At 45.9% G+C, this 15,703-nt stretch overlaps 1 protein-coding gene across 1 annotated transcript; it reads right to left on the bottom strand.

Moving 5' to 3' along the window:
• Positions 1 to 9,838: 9,838 nt before the first annotated feature.
• LOC132656571 (disks large homolog 5-like) lies at positions 9,839 to 15,485 on the bottom strand. The gene is made up of 4 exons (XM_060391698.1): positions 15,258 to 15,485; positions 14,425 to 14,608; positions 10,859 to 10,969; positions 9,839 to 9,935 (listed from the first exon to the last, which is right to left on the bottom strand). The coding sequence occupies exons 1-3, from the start codon at positions 15,401 to 15,403 to the stop codon at positions 10,871 to 10,873; spliced, it is 429 nt and encodes a 142-aa protein (XP_060247681.1). The 5' UTR covers positions 15,404 to 15,485; the 3' UTR covers positions 9,839 to 9,935; positions 10,859 to 10,870.
• Between the last annotated feature and the right edge of the window lie 218 nt (positions 15,486 to 15,703).

Consider the following 15,703-nt stretch of genomic DNA (forward strand, 5'->3'; position numbering starts at 1 on the left):
TTGCTGGAGATACGTAGGGACAGGTCCATGAGGAAGGCATGTTAATTGTCTTAAGATGCCAGGTATGCATGCAGGGCTCTGGTGTCTCTACTGCTCTCTGTGGGCTGGGAATCATGTCCTCGCATCACTTATTGTCAGGGTTGGAGCAGTTCTGCCACCTCTTCTCTAGGATGACAATGTAGATTAGGCACATCTGATAAAATGAAGACTTGAGATGACCCTCCTGGAGGCTTCATAAGGTAAGGAATAACAAGTAAAAGATCTCCAGCTAAGCAGTGTCGGAAGAAGCTTCAGGCTAGCCCATGTGCATGGAGCCTGCAGCAGAGTCCACACGCGTCTGGTGGAGCGCATGTCTGTGCAAGGCCAGGAGGAAAGAGCGATGAGTGATGATGCTTTTTTACCACAGCGCATCCCAGTGCATTAGAAAGTGTTCTTACCGATGAGTGACTTATTCTTGTGATGCTCCCCTGCAATGATCTGACTTCTGAGACTGACATTGAGTCAGAGAGTTTGTATGTGAAGAAAGTAATCCTGCGGGTCCCTGGCTCATGCTGCCAAACCAAGGGTAAAAGAATGTACTCTTTATGAATAAAGGACACACATACACAGAACCTACGTGTAGATAGAAAGTTTATTAAATTCTGTGGTTGCTGTGATCGCCTGGCAAGATGACTGAACAGGTGAGGGTAATGCTGCCAGGGATAAAGAGATGAGTTCCTTCCCTGGGACCTACATGATTGTAGGAAAGATCAAGTTGTAGGAAAGCCACAAATTGTCCTTTAAGCTTCGTGTTCGTGGGGCTGACACATCTAGGCCCACAGAAGCGAAGGCATCTGTTTTTCCATTCCTCACTCGTGCTAGAATCTCTTCACCAATGTTATCATGTAAATACATTAGTGTGAGTTCCATTTGAGGGATTTGGCACATTTGTTACTTTTGTTGCCAGAAACTATAGAAAGCAAGAAAGCCACCATCAAAGCATCACCTGACACCTGGTTAATTGAATGTGGGCATCTGGAATTTGTACCTGAGCTGAGATCATTGTGAGGTACAAACTGCTCTAAAAGGTCTTCATCTGGGTGATTTTAAGGGATGTGGAAGGAGAAAAGGGAAGCAAGGCCACAGAGGGGAGCACGTTCAAAGTTTGGCAGTTACTGCAACTGCTAAATTGCTTAGAGTGGCAGAGATAAGGAAATATCCATAGGTTCCTTCCCTGCATGAGTGCAGTCTTGAAGGCAGCTCCCTGGCTACTCCAGTGTCCACAGCGCAGGCTCCCTTGGTCTTCTTCCACTGTCCTCAGTTCCCAGGTGATCTGCCTCAACTCCACGCAACAGAGCAATATGGTTGCTCACAAGAAGAGGGAACAGGCTGGGCCTGATAGCATATTCCTGCAATCTTAGCACTCAGGAGACTAGGGTAAGAGGATAGAGTCTAGGCTAGCCCAGGCTACAAAGGGAGACTCTGTGTCAACAGGAAGAAGGGAAGAGAAAGCGTACTTTTGTGTGTGTGTGTGTGTGTGTGTGTGTCCTTTGAGGCCAGTGGAGGTAGCTCAATGGTTAAGAGCACTAATTTCTTTTTTTTTTTTCCTCAGAAACTTTTGCATGAGTTTATTGAGCAACTTGGTGTGTGATACAAACATGATTGTTAATGAGATGGCTGCTGGAGGGACATGGAGAAAGAAAAACATTTTATAGTTCAGATAAATGTCCATGGTTCAGTAAATGCTTGCCTTTTAAGGTTAAATCCCCAAGGAACCAGCAACATGGAACCGGACACAACCTCTAATTTTTGTTATGATAGTATGCTATCTCGAACATAGACTAAAGATTGCTGTGTTATCAAGGACCAAATATATCTGGGCACAGGGTCTTTTCTGACACTGACATTCAACCAAGGACCATGTATGGATATAACCTAGAACCTCCACTCAGATGTAGCCTGTGGTAGCTCAGTAACCAATTGGTTTCCCAAAGTGAGGGGAACAAGGACTATTTCTAACAGGAACTCGATGACTGGCTCTTTGGCCTCCCCACCCCCGAAGGGAGGAGCAGTCCTGTTAGGCCACAGAGGAGGGCTTTGCAGCCAGTCCTGAAGATACCTGATAAAACAGGATCAGATGAATGGGGAGGAGGTCCCCCCTATCAGTGGACTTGGAAAGGGGCAGGGAGGAGATGAGGGAGGGAGGGAGGGGCTGGGAGGGAATGAGGGATCAGGACACGGCTGGGATACAGAGTTAATAAAATATAACTGATAAAAAAAAAGATTGCTGTGTTATAGCCACAATGGCACTGGGAGAAGGCCACATTTGATTTTGAGAATATAAACACTCCCCTTGTATAACACTTGAGCTGAAGCTCTAATATAAATCCCACTGATTGGAGCAAATGATTCAAGGTTATTTTGTCATTGAAAAAAAAAAAGAATAATTCTATTCAGTATTCATGTGTGTGCACGCACATGCACTTGTGTGTGTGTGTTCAATATTTCATTTTGGTTTTGAGCACTAATTTCTTTTCCAGAGGACCTGAGTTAATTGTGCATCACTCACAGGGCAGCGCACAATTATCTGTAACTTTTTCCTTAGAGGATCTATTGCCATTGTCTGGGCTCTGAAGGCACCAGTCAAACAGGTTTCACACCCAAACACAGACACACACACACAGGCATGAATACTCATACATATTAGAGGGCAAGAAAAACTCCAATTCACATAAAATGAAATGAACTTTAAAAATAAAGTTTTGTGTTTGCTTATATTTTCAGAAGGTGCAAGGGTTTCTCTCTCCCTCTTTTTTCTCTCTTCTCCCTCTCTCCTTTCTTCCCTCTTCTCTCTTTTCTCCTTTCCTTTTTCTGTCTCTCTTTTAGTCTTCTTGTCTCTGTACTCTACTCTCCTCTTTTCTTGCTGTCCTGCTTCTCCTTTCCTGTCTCTGTCCTGTGTTTCTCTTTTCTCTCCCCTGTATCACTGTCTCCTTTCACCTCCTTGTCCTCCTTTTCTTTCTTTCCTTCTCCCATTATTTTTGTTTGTTTGTTTCTTGAGAAGAAAGAATCTTATTATACAGTGTTTGTAGGCCAGTCTCAAGCTCTGGGTCTCCCGAGAACTGGGACTGAAGTTGAATGCCATACCCAGCTCCGAAAGACTTTTTATAATTCAACATCCTAAATTTAATCTTACAAACATAAGCCATTATAAGAAATACTGGGGGATATAGAACTTCCTACCGGCAAAATGCATAGTTAAATGCTGGGACTTGAAGAGCTGGGCTGGGTTACAGAAGGAGACTGTGTCAGCACGCATGGAAGAAAAACATAGCTTATAGCTGCTCCAAACACCTTTGGCCACACTGAACTTGAAGGGAAATTGACTGAGGAAAATCTGAATTATTTAAGTATTCTAGAAAATATTGCTTGAATATATTGATGTCTTCTTGTTTTGTTTTTCTTTTACCATGTCTATTTCTTTAGAGCAAAACTCATTTCTTTGTTCAACAGTATAGCTTATGTTTTGTTAGTTTTTTTTTTTTTCCTCTTGTCTTTTTTGAGACAGGGTTTCACTGTGTGGCCTTAATATCCAAGATCTTGCTTTGTAGACCAGGGTGGCATTGATCTCATAGAGATCTGCCTTCATCTCCCTCCCGTGACATAAAAGGCATGTGCTTCCACACCAGGTTAGACTCCTGTCTTTCAGTTATTGAGAAAATTAGAGCACCTGGGCCATTACAGAAGTGAACCTGGGGTGCACAGAACAAGAGAAATCAGATCTTTCCTTCTTGTCACGTTATTGTCCGGGAATAAGGAGAACAAGAGTGACCCATACAGGCTGTGGAGGGAAGAAGAACAGCCCCTCAGGATGTTCTGGCCTTGGCCATTTCTTCCGGACCCTGGGACAAACCCATCGACACATTCAGCACAAAGGACACATTGTTTCAAGAAAACAGTCTCCAAGAAGACAGACATTATCACTGCTCTCTTAAGCAGCATGGACCCCAGATCCACAGAGCTGCAAGTAATGGGACAACCTCGGATATAACTCAAGAAGCATCGATCAGTGTATGCTTAGTCTCTGCCCACCTCACCACTGTTTATTTTCTACAGTAAGGGGCATTTACTCTTCCAAACGTGTATTTTGACAGCCTGGTGAGATGCCCACATCTTCAGGTCCCTTCTGTTGTGCAGCTGGTGTGGGTCTGACCTAGGAGTCTAGCCCTGTGTGTTCAGAACAGTGTGATGACAGCATGAGGCATTCCAGGTGACCTGGTCCACTGTGCATCTTCCGGGCCACCTCATCCTACTAAAGAAGGTGCTGAGCTAGAGGGAGGCTTCACTGGGTCAAGGACTGCTTGAATTTCACCACAGCTCACTTCTAGACAATCAGAGGTAGACAATAAAAAAGGTCAGCCAGGTGTGAGGGCAATTTTTCATTATCAGTTTAATCATAAAGCGATTATGGCTGGACATAGGATAGATAAATCGTGGTAGGTGTAATTATTACATGGTAATAGTTTTCATGTGGAGATTCGTAGTGACTTAAGGGAACAATTGTATGTCAAGTTGACATGAAAGGACTTAGCACAGCTCTTATTGCCAACTTGACTACACCTGGGGTTAACTAGAACCCAGAAGTGGAGGGGCACACCTAGGAGGGGATCTGGCTCCAATTGGAAGTGGGAAGACCTATGTCTAAGCTACATGTTGGAGGCAGGAATAAAGGCCTTCAATCCAGGTCTTTTGAGCTGTGAAACCCCACCTCTAATCTAGGCCACTTCTTCTCCTGAAAGCCTAGATAAGGACATGGAAGACGGAGGCATTTTCTCTTTGCTCCACCTTGCTAGCAAGTCCATTTCTTCACTGGCATCAGAGCCTACTTTTTCAGGATTCCAGCATATACTGAGGACAAGCTGAGACACCCAGCCTTGTGGACTGAGTACTCCATTATTGGACTGTCCATTCACAGCCAGCCATTGTTGGATTAGCTGCACCACAGCCTGAAAGTCATTCTAATAAATGTCCTTCCTATATATGGGAAGATTTGTTCTATAAGTTGTTACACTAGAGCATACTAGAGAACCCTGACTACACCAGGCATGGAGAAAAGACCTTGCTGAGCGGTGGGGCTCTCATAACAGACTCAGTTCGGTTACACACTCCATTGGCCACCTTCCCTTAGCCTGGTTTTCAGGTGATGCCTTGATGATGGCTTTCTTGTTTTCTATAACTTCTGGACAACAAAAGTAAAATAATAAAAGTCCCAAACCTTTCAAATGGACTCAGGGTAATATAATTACATTAGAACATCAAATGGAGACATTCTAGGGCAAATGAGGAGCGGAAAACCAGATGTCTTAGCTTCTCTGGACAAAGACCTGGCACCCCAGCCACATGAAGAAGAGAGGACAATTTCTGGGAAGTTTGTTCTCTCATCCATGTGAGTCCTAGGGACGAAAATCAGGTTTGTAACAACAGGCCTAGCAACAAGTACTATTATATGACTGCTGAGCTGGCTGCTCAGATGAACGCACCAGCCATGGAACTCAATGATGTATCTATATTAGTGCCTGCCTTCTGTGTGTGTGCGTGTGTGTGTGTGTGTGCGTGTGTGTGTGCACGCGCCCGCGTGCGTGAGTACCCTTTGTTCATAAAGAGTAGATTCTTTTACCCTTTGTGTGACAGCGTGAGCCTGGGGACGCACAGGATTATTTTCTTCTGACTCAGGTAAGTCTCAGAAGTCAGATTCCTTCTAGGGGAGCTTCACAAGAATAAATTACTCATCTGGAAGAAACACTTCCTCAATACACTCTGTGCTCTGCTGTGGTAAAATTGCAGCATGAACCATCCCTCTTCCTTCTTAGCTTTGCACAGACATGCTTTCCCCCACACATGGCCTCTGCTGCAGGCTCCACCCACAAGGGCTAGTCTGAAGATTCCTCCTAACACTTCTTGCCTGGGGCATCTAAAGGGAATCCTTCCCCCTCCCCCCCAACTCCAGGAGTGTCTTCTCAATTCTGCACTTGGTCCGGTGGGCCTAACCTGCATTGTCATTGTAGGTGAGAGGTGACAGACTGCTCCAACCCTGATGCTGGCGTCGGGTCCTGAACTCACACTGCAGGGATGCCTGGCAGCCTAAAACAATGAGCACACACCCTTTATGGACCTGTCCCTACAGATCCCCGCATACTTTTCTCTGTTGTTGTGGGTAATCTCCTCCAACAACACAAACAGCTGGAAGGACAAAAGTCAAGTGCAGGGACAGGAGAGATGGCTTGCCCATTAACAGGATTTGTTGCTCCCTTAGAGGACCCAGAAGTTTACATTCCTCTGTAACTCTGGTTCCAGGTGTAATCTGATGCCCTCTTCTGGCTGATGTGAGGGTTGCATGCATGTGAGGCTTTGCAGACACTCAGCAGGCCAAACACCCACACACATAAATGAATGAAATAAAGTTCAAATACAAAGAAAGAGAAAAACAAAACAAAAAATGTTCCAACACATCTAGGAGGTCATTATGTCTGCATTGTGAATATCACTAATGCTACGTTTCAAGAAAACCAGAGGCAGAGAGCTCTCTGACTTTCCTCATTTCTTTTACACCCTTCCCAAATATTTTCATTTTCTAGGGTTTACAGCAGTACAGTCCCGTTTGTCATTAATTTGGTCTGCATGGCCATTTTATGGACATGTGCATAAGGAGCGCCGCATTTAATGGTATCTAAATATATGGCCTTGAGGTTATAGTCTAGATAGGTTTTCCATCATGAGGTGAGTATCCACAGAGGAGGTGACACCACCCACGCCACCTCCCTTTTGTAGTCCTAAGATCCCCGGCTGGGAAGCAACCTGCGACTTGAAGACATCCATCCTTTCCTTCTGGGTTACAGTCTGTGACAGCAGACCTCACTAGAGAAGGATCTTAAGAGTCAAGAGTTGCAGATTACCTTTTTATTCATAAAATACATTTATTTTCCTCAGTGGAGGGGCAAAGGGATAGTCACTATATACACTCTATAGCCTTAGCAAAATAACAAATCAATAAGAACAAGGAATTATCAAAACCTTAAAGAAAAACAAAGAAAACCAAAAACCCCAAAGTAAACAAAACTCAAACCAAAAAAACCAAACAAAAAAATTAATCTAAGCAGCCTTCTCTTGCTTCAGATTTAGCAGCACAAACCCACAGTCTGTGGCTGGCCTTGGAAATATGGTGGAAAGGCAGTCGATGATTATAATAACCTTTTCAAGAGGAGTGTGGCCATGCCTCTTTTGGGGCTTTGTAGGTCAAGCCCTCCCAAGGCTAAGGATCAGACGTGCGACAGATTCAAGGTCTTTCAGATTCTCCCGACTGATCTCTGTCAATGTATTCTAGGTGGCCTATCAGGACAAGCACCATTTTATACCTTTAGACACTCTTAGGTGCTCAGCAACTCTTGACGTGCCTCAGAGCTTCCCTGAAGCCCTTCCAGGAATCCCAATCTCTGTGTGGAAAAACCCACTTCCCTTGTCTACCTGGGCCACAGCACTTACTCTACTCGAGTGTTTCAAAGTCCATCTGTTGATGTGTTCCAACCATTTTGTTGCATATAGTTTCTAGCAGCCAGAGTCTTCCTGAAGGTTTTTCCCGAAGCCCATACATGTCTCCATTTACTAACACATCCTCCATACAGAAGTGCTTGTCTGCATATAGTGTTTCTTCCTTGGCTCTGAAGTGCTCAGCCTTATGCACTTAACGCTTTATCCATTCACAGGTCTGTGCTTTTCACATTAAGCTGCGGAAAGCGAAGCTTTTAAATTTCTTAGCTTGAAGAATTATCACAGATCTTTTTGTTCCTACACAGTTATGGTCAATAATGACCTGGTCCAATCCCACAGCCTTGAGACCTGAGCAACTGCAGCCACACAGGGTCAAACTGAGCCAGTAGACATCTCTGAAATGCTTTGTTACAGTGGGATTCACTTTGCTACTGTGAATCCTCAGGTCATTCCTTTTAAACCTTGAAACGTAAGCATTCATCATTCACTGTCTGCCTTATCAAGAGAGGAATGGGAATCCTGAATTTTCTCTGACATATTGGGTAGAACTTGCTTTTGGAGGATGCTCTTCATATCCTGGAAAAATCTTGCATGGTACATGCAGCAGAGAGCAAGTCATGGATTTATAAGATATTTGTGGGTGTCTAAATGAGCCAAAGTTAACTCATGTTCTATGTGTTAGGAATACGTATCTTTTAAATAGTTCCTTAGCATACCTAATCACCCCCAAATTACAGCATTTTCGGTCACCTCTGGGGTACAGATTAACTACATAATATCCAGCATTATTCTTTCCATTGGGATTCAGGGCTGCATGGTAAATAAATTGTGAAGCTCTCATTTTTTCTCTCCAAAATTCATCAGGTGTTGATTGTTCTGAAAACTCAGATTTGTCTTTGGTCTTGATGTTTTGGGCCATCTGAGGGTCATGCCCAAACCTCATCAGCTACAGGCACATCACTGGTAGCAGCTCAGTCCATGTTCCCTGAAGGTCATATCTGCTGTTACTGCCTAGTTGTTTTACTGTCACATAATACACAAGTGATTCCCCTGTAGCTTTCCTTTATACACAGCTGGATCTGATCAGAGTCTCTGTGGCTTGGAGTCAAATTCTTTGTGCTAGCTGTATGTTGCCATACTACCTCTGGATAATTTTGGAATGGTGTGTTCTATACGCATGCTTTTTATTTGATTTCACATTATCCAGCAACACTGTGCATCGCTCTTGAGCATCACATTATCTGGTTTCTCAGCCAAATGACTGTTAGTTCCTGCTGGGTTAACATTGTGTGGCAGTTCCTAGAGCATTCTTTGTGGCCCTAAGAGATTCTTCTCGTTATATTACCACCCACTGATGACGTCATACACACAGCCTGTGACACAGAGCCTTTGGGCTGTGAAAAAGAAGAAAGTCTACAGCAGGCTGATCCTGTGATGTGTTAGCCACTGTGTGATTCTTAGCCAACATACGCCTGTGAGTGCTTATTCAAGAGCCTCTGCATACCCGAAGAATGTCAAAGATGTCTCAGACGCCCTCCATAAATCCACTCTCAGGACAAGTCTCTTCAGCCCAGGCTGTGAGACTGAAGAAAACCCAGTTGTTTTCCCCATGGAAGGACAACTGACTAACACAGGGTTGAGGGACAGTTGTCATCTCTGTAGAGCATTAACCTAAGCATCAGATGTGTGTGACATTTGCAGCTTCAACACTGTGCTGGAGAAAGACTGGGATGCTTTCGGTTGGTCTGTCTGGATAACTGTGTGGCATTGACATAGTCTTCCGTGACATATTTCCCGCCACATATGGAGCGCAGATGACTCAGCTCTCCAAAGCCCCTGACAGAGTAACATGTTGTTTTGCCCCTTACTGGGGCCACTTCCTGGTGGGTGTCAGGGTCGTGAATAGTTTCATGTTTTCTGTATCTCACTTCTGTATCTTATTTTTGATGTTTTCTTTTCTCCTGGAGTGGGAAGCCAACAGACCTGTGGATCAGATTAGGGCTGCATCAGCTGGAGGTTGGGTGGTACTGGCCTCCCAGGTGAGTTCACAGTTCACAGTGTGTGTTTTCTGAGGAGGTCTTGATCCTAGTGCAGAATGTTGTGCTCAAGTTGTCTGTGGCTTTGTTTGTCCTCCTCAGTTCTCTCAAGTGTGCTGTCAGTGAAGAAAGGCAATCAGTCAGACCCAGAAGCACCCTCGCTGGGCCAGAGGCTAGACAACATCAGGGCCTATTGACACACAGGAAACCAGAGTCAAGAAGAAACCCACCCCAGGATTGCCACAGTTGCTGGGGATGGCATGGAATGCTGGCTCACTTGCCTGGTACACTCAGTGACCCTCCTCCAGCAGCTCTGTCTGCAGGGCGCTCGCATCCTGGGCTGTGGCATGTTCCTGCTCACACTGGAGTTTTTGAGTCCTAGGGGAGGAAGGACCACAGGCCTGGTGAGTGTCTGCCAGGTCAGCTGTTGAGCTCGCATGAGCTCTATTCACCTGGACAGTCTAGCATGATTTCTCAGCTGAGGTCATTCATTCCCTGACTCCCCAAGGGAGAAGGGTCAGAGAGTTCCTGGGCCTGGAGTGTTTCTGAGCTTTTTAAAACTGCTGGAAGCTGAACCAAGGACAACACACGGTGCTGGACTAGAAAAAAGAAAAACCCAGCATGTTTCTCCAATACTCCAGAATCATTCTTTTTTTTTTTAAAAAAAAAAGCAGTGTGGCAATGTCTGAGTCACAGTTGAGGAGAGATGTGAGCAAACTGGTAAACCATAAGCAGGCCCTCTGGGGAGCCTGCACAGCACTGAGGGAAGGCTGGGATTTTTTTTTTTTTTTTACAGCACAGAAACATGCCTGTGTTATCTTGTCAACCCTTAAACCTGTTTATAACTAGGGAAACAATCTCACGGGAAACCAATGTGCACTGCAAAGAGTCTGTATCATCAGCAGGAGTGTGCTGCATGCAAATCTGCCCAAGGGTAGGAACTGACCTCTAAAGGTGATGTTCCTGAAGGAAAATAAAGCGGCAGAAGATTCTCTGTCTTCCACAGTAATGTTCCCCCTGCTAGGTTTGGGACTACCATAGGAGGGTTTGTGGGGAGACCTAAGGGACAAGTTACTCAGATCATATGGGAGAGGTCAAAAGGGAGGAAGAGGGGCACAATTCCCAGGATCAAACATTGTTTCCTGGAGAGAATCTTGGTGAGTGGACCAGCACAATCCTCTGAGGAGTTTTTTTTTTTTCCTGGCTGAGAGTCATGCAGATGCCCAGAAACCCTAAACGGTCAGAGATGTAGGAACAGGGAATCCACTTGGCTCCACCCTCCTCCCACCATGGATCCCTACCTCATCTCAGAGTCATTGAAGTGATGTTGGCTCTGCCAAGTCCCTTTGCTGGGTGACCAGCTCTTTCTGCTTCGTTGTGTCCTCCAGTCTTTCCTCCAATCCTTCCTGTTCCTGTTCATTAGAAGAGTGTGTTCTCAGGGGAGTGGTGCTTGTGTGTGCACACACACACACACTCCTGAACACACAGACAAGTTGTGTGTACACATACAGACATACTGTATTGCAGTAGCCTGTTCAGTTTCCAGTTAATGTTAATATAGTAGATCAACCAGGATACTATGGAGAAGAAATGTATCCTTCCGTGGATGGGATATGAACATAGTGGGCAGGGAATTGAGACAGCTCAGTCTATGAAGTACCTGCTGTGTAAACCTAATACATAGACATTTGAACCCTGGGCCCTTGGCCTGTTAGCCAAGCCTGCTTTGCAAGTTCCCAAGGCTGTGCAGTGTTGGCTTGTTCCCCAGCACAGGACCACTGGATGAAGGTGGACCAGACCCTTGCTCTGGCTCACTCTTTCCCAGTTGTCCAAGGTGAGCAGCTTTTCCAAATGAAGCTCCCTTAGTCACAGCCTTCCTCACTTAGGGCCCCAAACAATGAGCATTGAAACGAGAAGATCTCCACAACCAGGAGCCAAAACAACTCCTCCCTGTAAGGTGAGTGTGTCAGCGATATTTTGAGTAACAGGGGCTGGCTTACTCAAGGCTGAGCGATTGCAAGTTATCATTTCATGCTGAACAACAGTCCATGAAGAGCTGGACCACATACTTTTTTCTCATCAGCTGATGGACATCTATAATGTTTCTGCTTCAGGCTGTTCAAAGAAGGCTGCTATGTCCCAGTGTCCCCTAGTCTTTCTGTAGATACCTACTTCTTGTTCTGGAATTGCTGGGTCGCCTTGGGACTGCAGTTCAACTCTCTGAAAAATTGTGCTTCTCACAGGGCTATCCCATTAAACACCACCAGCAATGTCTGAGGGTCCTCGTTTCTCCCAACCCTCCCTGAGGCTGGTTTTGAATTCGATTTGAATGAATTTGAATAAAAGCATTTACTGATGCTGCAGACACAGCACAGGGTGAATGCTTTAGACCATCTCGAGCCTAAGGGGGCTGCACTGAGGCAGCCAGTTCTCACACTTCAGCATGGCTATCAGCCTTCTGCAAGACTGAGATGCAACCGCACACAATTCAGAATCTCTCAAAGAATAAAATCCAGGCAGAGGTCCAAGGCCATGGTGTACTGAGCCAAGGCTAGGCAAAGGTGGAAAGAAAATGGCTGCAGGCAATGATGATAACAAAACAGGATGCAGGGAAGACATACAGAGCCACCTGACCAACCAGTGAGCAGTCACTATTCACCAAGAGCAGAGCAGGGACACAGCCCCTAGCCAGCCTTTCCTGACTCTCAAGCACCACGATTTGCCACAGCAGCCTCCTCCTCTCCTCCATGGACTCCATTCCCATGGTTTTCTCCAAAGGACTTTTTACAGACACTTTTGACCCTACAAACACCTGAATGTGTCTTATCTGAGTTTATGGCAGCTTTTGTGTCCTTTGTTCTAGTGAGCTAGGTGGGCAAGCAGAAAGACCAGCATGTGCATAAGCAGGCATGTGAGCGGACACAGTGCTTTCTCATTAAAGACATTAGAGTTGGTCTCTATCACCATTTAGGATGTTCCATGAACAAGTGAACATACATATATGCAGAAACACACACACAAATACAGCCATGCACATTCACACACACACACACACACACACACACACACACATAAACGCATGCACTACTGTGCAAACAAGGGCCTACACATATGCATAAACACACCTAGAAACACAAGCACACATAAATGCTCACACATTTGCACATTCAAACAGATGCCCACACAGACAAACACAAACTACACACACACACACACACACACACACACACACACACACACACACGCGCGCGCCAGTGAGAGGTCTGCTGTGTTGTAACACCTTTCTGCTGCATGAGGAGGTAGTGGGACCTGTCAGCCGTGTACAAGGCTCTTAGACTCACCCAGGCTTTGCTGCCCATGTTTGCACTTACTTCCTCTTCCAGGACATTTTTCATCCTGAGACTCACTGACCCTACAAGTAACTTACAACCTCTGTACTGGTCCAGCCAAGTTGGGCCACACAAGACCAAAATCCAGGAAGGAGGGCTCCAAGCAAAGCTTCTGGCTAGATCCAAGTTGACCCATCAAAGTCTCCTTAGTTAACCTACCCTGGCTCCTGCAAAGAAGACTTTGGTAGGAGCAGAGGAAGACAGTGACCTGGGGTCATTACACGGGGACTTTTCAACAGATAGCAGCTCATTCAGTATGAGAACAGCAACCCAGTCAGTCAGTATGAGGCTGTGAGGGAAACTTCATGGCTTTCCTGAAATGCAACATTCTGTACAGCTAGGAGGAGGAATTTGTCCTGAGACACAGCCAGGCACATGATACAGTCAGCAACAAAATGTCACACTGTGATGATGCCAATGAGAAAAATCAAAATTCCCAGTAGGTGAACGAATGTAGCGAAGTTACATTTTATTTTTAAAATGGCTGTATTGTTTGATTTTTCTTATTTTAAAAATGTTAAATAAGAAACAATAAAAATGTGTAAGAATGAAGAGAAAGCCACCATGTTCTTCCTGTTTCTGAGCAATTCAACCTTGTAGAAATCAGATGAGACTAAACAAGATAAGGAAGTCCACCTGAGAGGGGACAAGAGGTCCCAAGAGTGCTGGCCATCCAGCTTAGCCAACAGAAAGTTTGACTGAGGTTCAGTGACAGAACTGGGCTCAAGGCAATAATGGAGAGAACAGGACAATACAGGACACCATTATCTGGCCTTCAAATACACCCAAGAAGGTACATATCTGCACAGACATGCATACTCCACACACGTGTGTGTACACACACACGCACATGCATGCATGCACCATAGAAATCGTAAATGAGCAGAAAGCAATGAAGGACATCGTGCTGGATGAACTGTTGAATTTTAGAGTATATAATCCAGTTGTTTCAAGAGAGACGCACAACAGCTCTCCATCCTTTGGGGACTAAAAATGCCCAGCAAAGCGCACTGCTTAGGCAGCTAATGATGAGGTAGTTGCAGAACATTTTCTCTTGAAGTCTCAAATATCTCACACCAAATCCCAGCCTGTCAAAAGCCTTTCCCACATCTGTGGTCATCCAATTGCATACAGACTCTAAGCTCCAGGAAAGAACTCTCCAGCAGCACTCAGAGAAAGGAGTGCTGACCAGCTGCTACTCAGGCTTCTGTCAGTGTGACCCAAGGTCTGGGCAGGGTCAAGAGACCACCTTGGGATACAGGGAACAAGAGGGAGAAAGGCCACATCCCACCCCAAAAGATAACAATGAGAACCACTCATTTGGTATTTGCACTGGGCTCTAATCCTTGCAAGTTGCTTCCTACCTGACCTCACATGACCCCTGCAAAGTGAAAGATCTACAGACCCCTGACCTCATCACTCAAAGCTCTGTGCTACTCTTTTGGTGATGCCCCCCATAGCCTGCTGCTTCAACCTACCTGCTGCTGCTTGGCCCGGGGGCCATTGATCTTCTCACGGGCCTCCTCACAGAGCCTCTTTCCCTCCTCACAGCACTGCTGCAGAAGAGTCTGCTTCCTCAGCAGCTTTCTGTTCTCCTCCCTCAGCGTGCTCACTTGATGCTTCAGCTGAGTCCATTCACTCAGGAGCCGGCTGTGACAGATGCTGAACCAGAAACAAAATACAGTTAATGCCAGCCAGAGTTTATCTGCTCCCACCACCAAGTACCATCATCCCTGCAAGGGCCCTTGTCTCCTCAGGTTGGAGCTCACAGTAACTATGCCAGCATCACCTAGAGGCAGGCAAATCCAGAGAACAGCCAAATTCCTGAGAGACTCAAAGTTCTTCTGAGAACCCTGACACCAAAGGGACCCATCTACCTCCCAGAACACGAATTGACCCCCAACTGTGCTAATCAGTCCATGGTATTGGAAAAACATATCAGACTGAGGGCAAATACCCTCTGAGGGAGGACAGGTGACCTATAAGGAATAGTCTATCCCATTGAAACCAGCCTTGGAAATGCCCCGCCAAAGCCCCAGTGGGCCTGGTCTGTCTGACGACCCCCTCCTGAAGTAAACCTCTTTTCTATCTAGAGGCTCCTGAGGATGGCAGGACAGTGCTCGGAGGGGCTCATAGTCTCTGCACACAGAGCCAAACTGAGTCCAAGATGTACAAGTCCAAGAGCCCCAAGTCAGGCTGCTTGCTAAGAGGCAGACAAGCTAGAACCAGAGCCCGCAGTTTGGTTTAAAGGTAAGAAGGGCAGAAGCAGTCCCTGCCAAGCGCTGTGGTCCCAGCCAAGTCAGTCACTCACCGGCAGGATTTGTTCTCCTCAGACAGCTTCTTGCACCTCAGAAAGGCCCCACTTAACTCCTTGGGCAATGTCCGCAGGTCTGACATCACGTTCTGATGTTGTGTTTTCAATATCTTGAATTCAGAATTCACCCTGTGGTAGGGCATGGCCCGGGAGTAAAGAGCCCCATGAACACAGGCCTCAAGGATCACATGAATTCAGGTTGCGTCCTGTACTACCGAGGCCCAGAAGATTCCTCATCCTGACTCCTAGCTACTGAGACTTCCTGGTGCTTATTAAACTTATTATCCTGGCCCCAGGCCAGCAGAGGCAGGGCGACCAAACACAGGGAGCTGTGAACTCCCTCAGTGGGCCTCAAGGAATACACTAGCTCTCTAAGAAGTTCCCAGGAGTCTGTACCACAGGCCTGGGCTCATAAAAAACCTGTGATGACTTTTCTCCTCTCT

Source organism: Meriones unguiculatus, chromosome 9 (genome assembly GCF_030254825.1).
Source record: "Meriones unguiculatus strain TT.TT164.6M chromosome 9, Bangor_MerUng_6.1, whole genome shotgun sequence".
NCBI lineage: Eukaryota > Metazoa > Chordata > Mammalia > Rodentia > Muridae > Meriones > Meriones unguiculatus.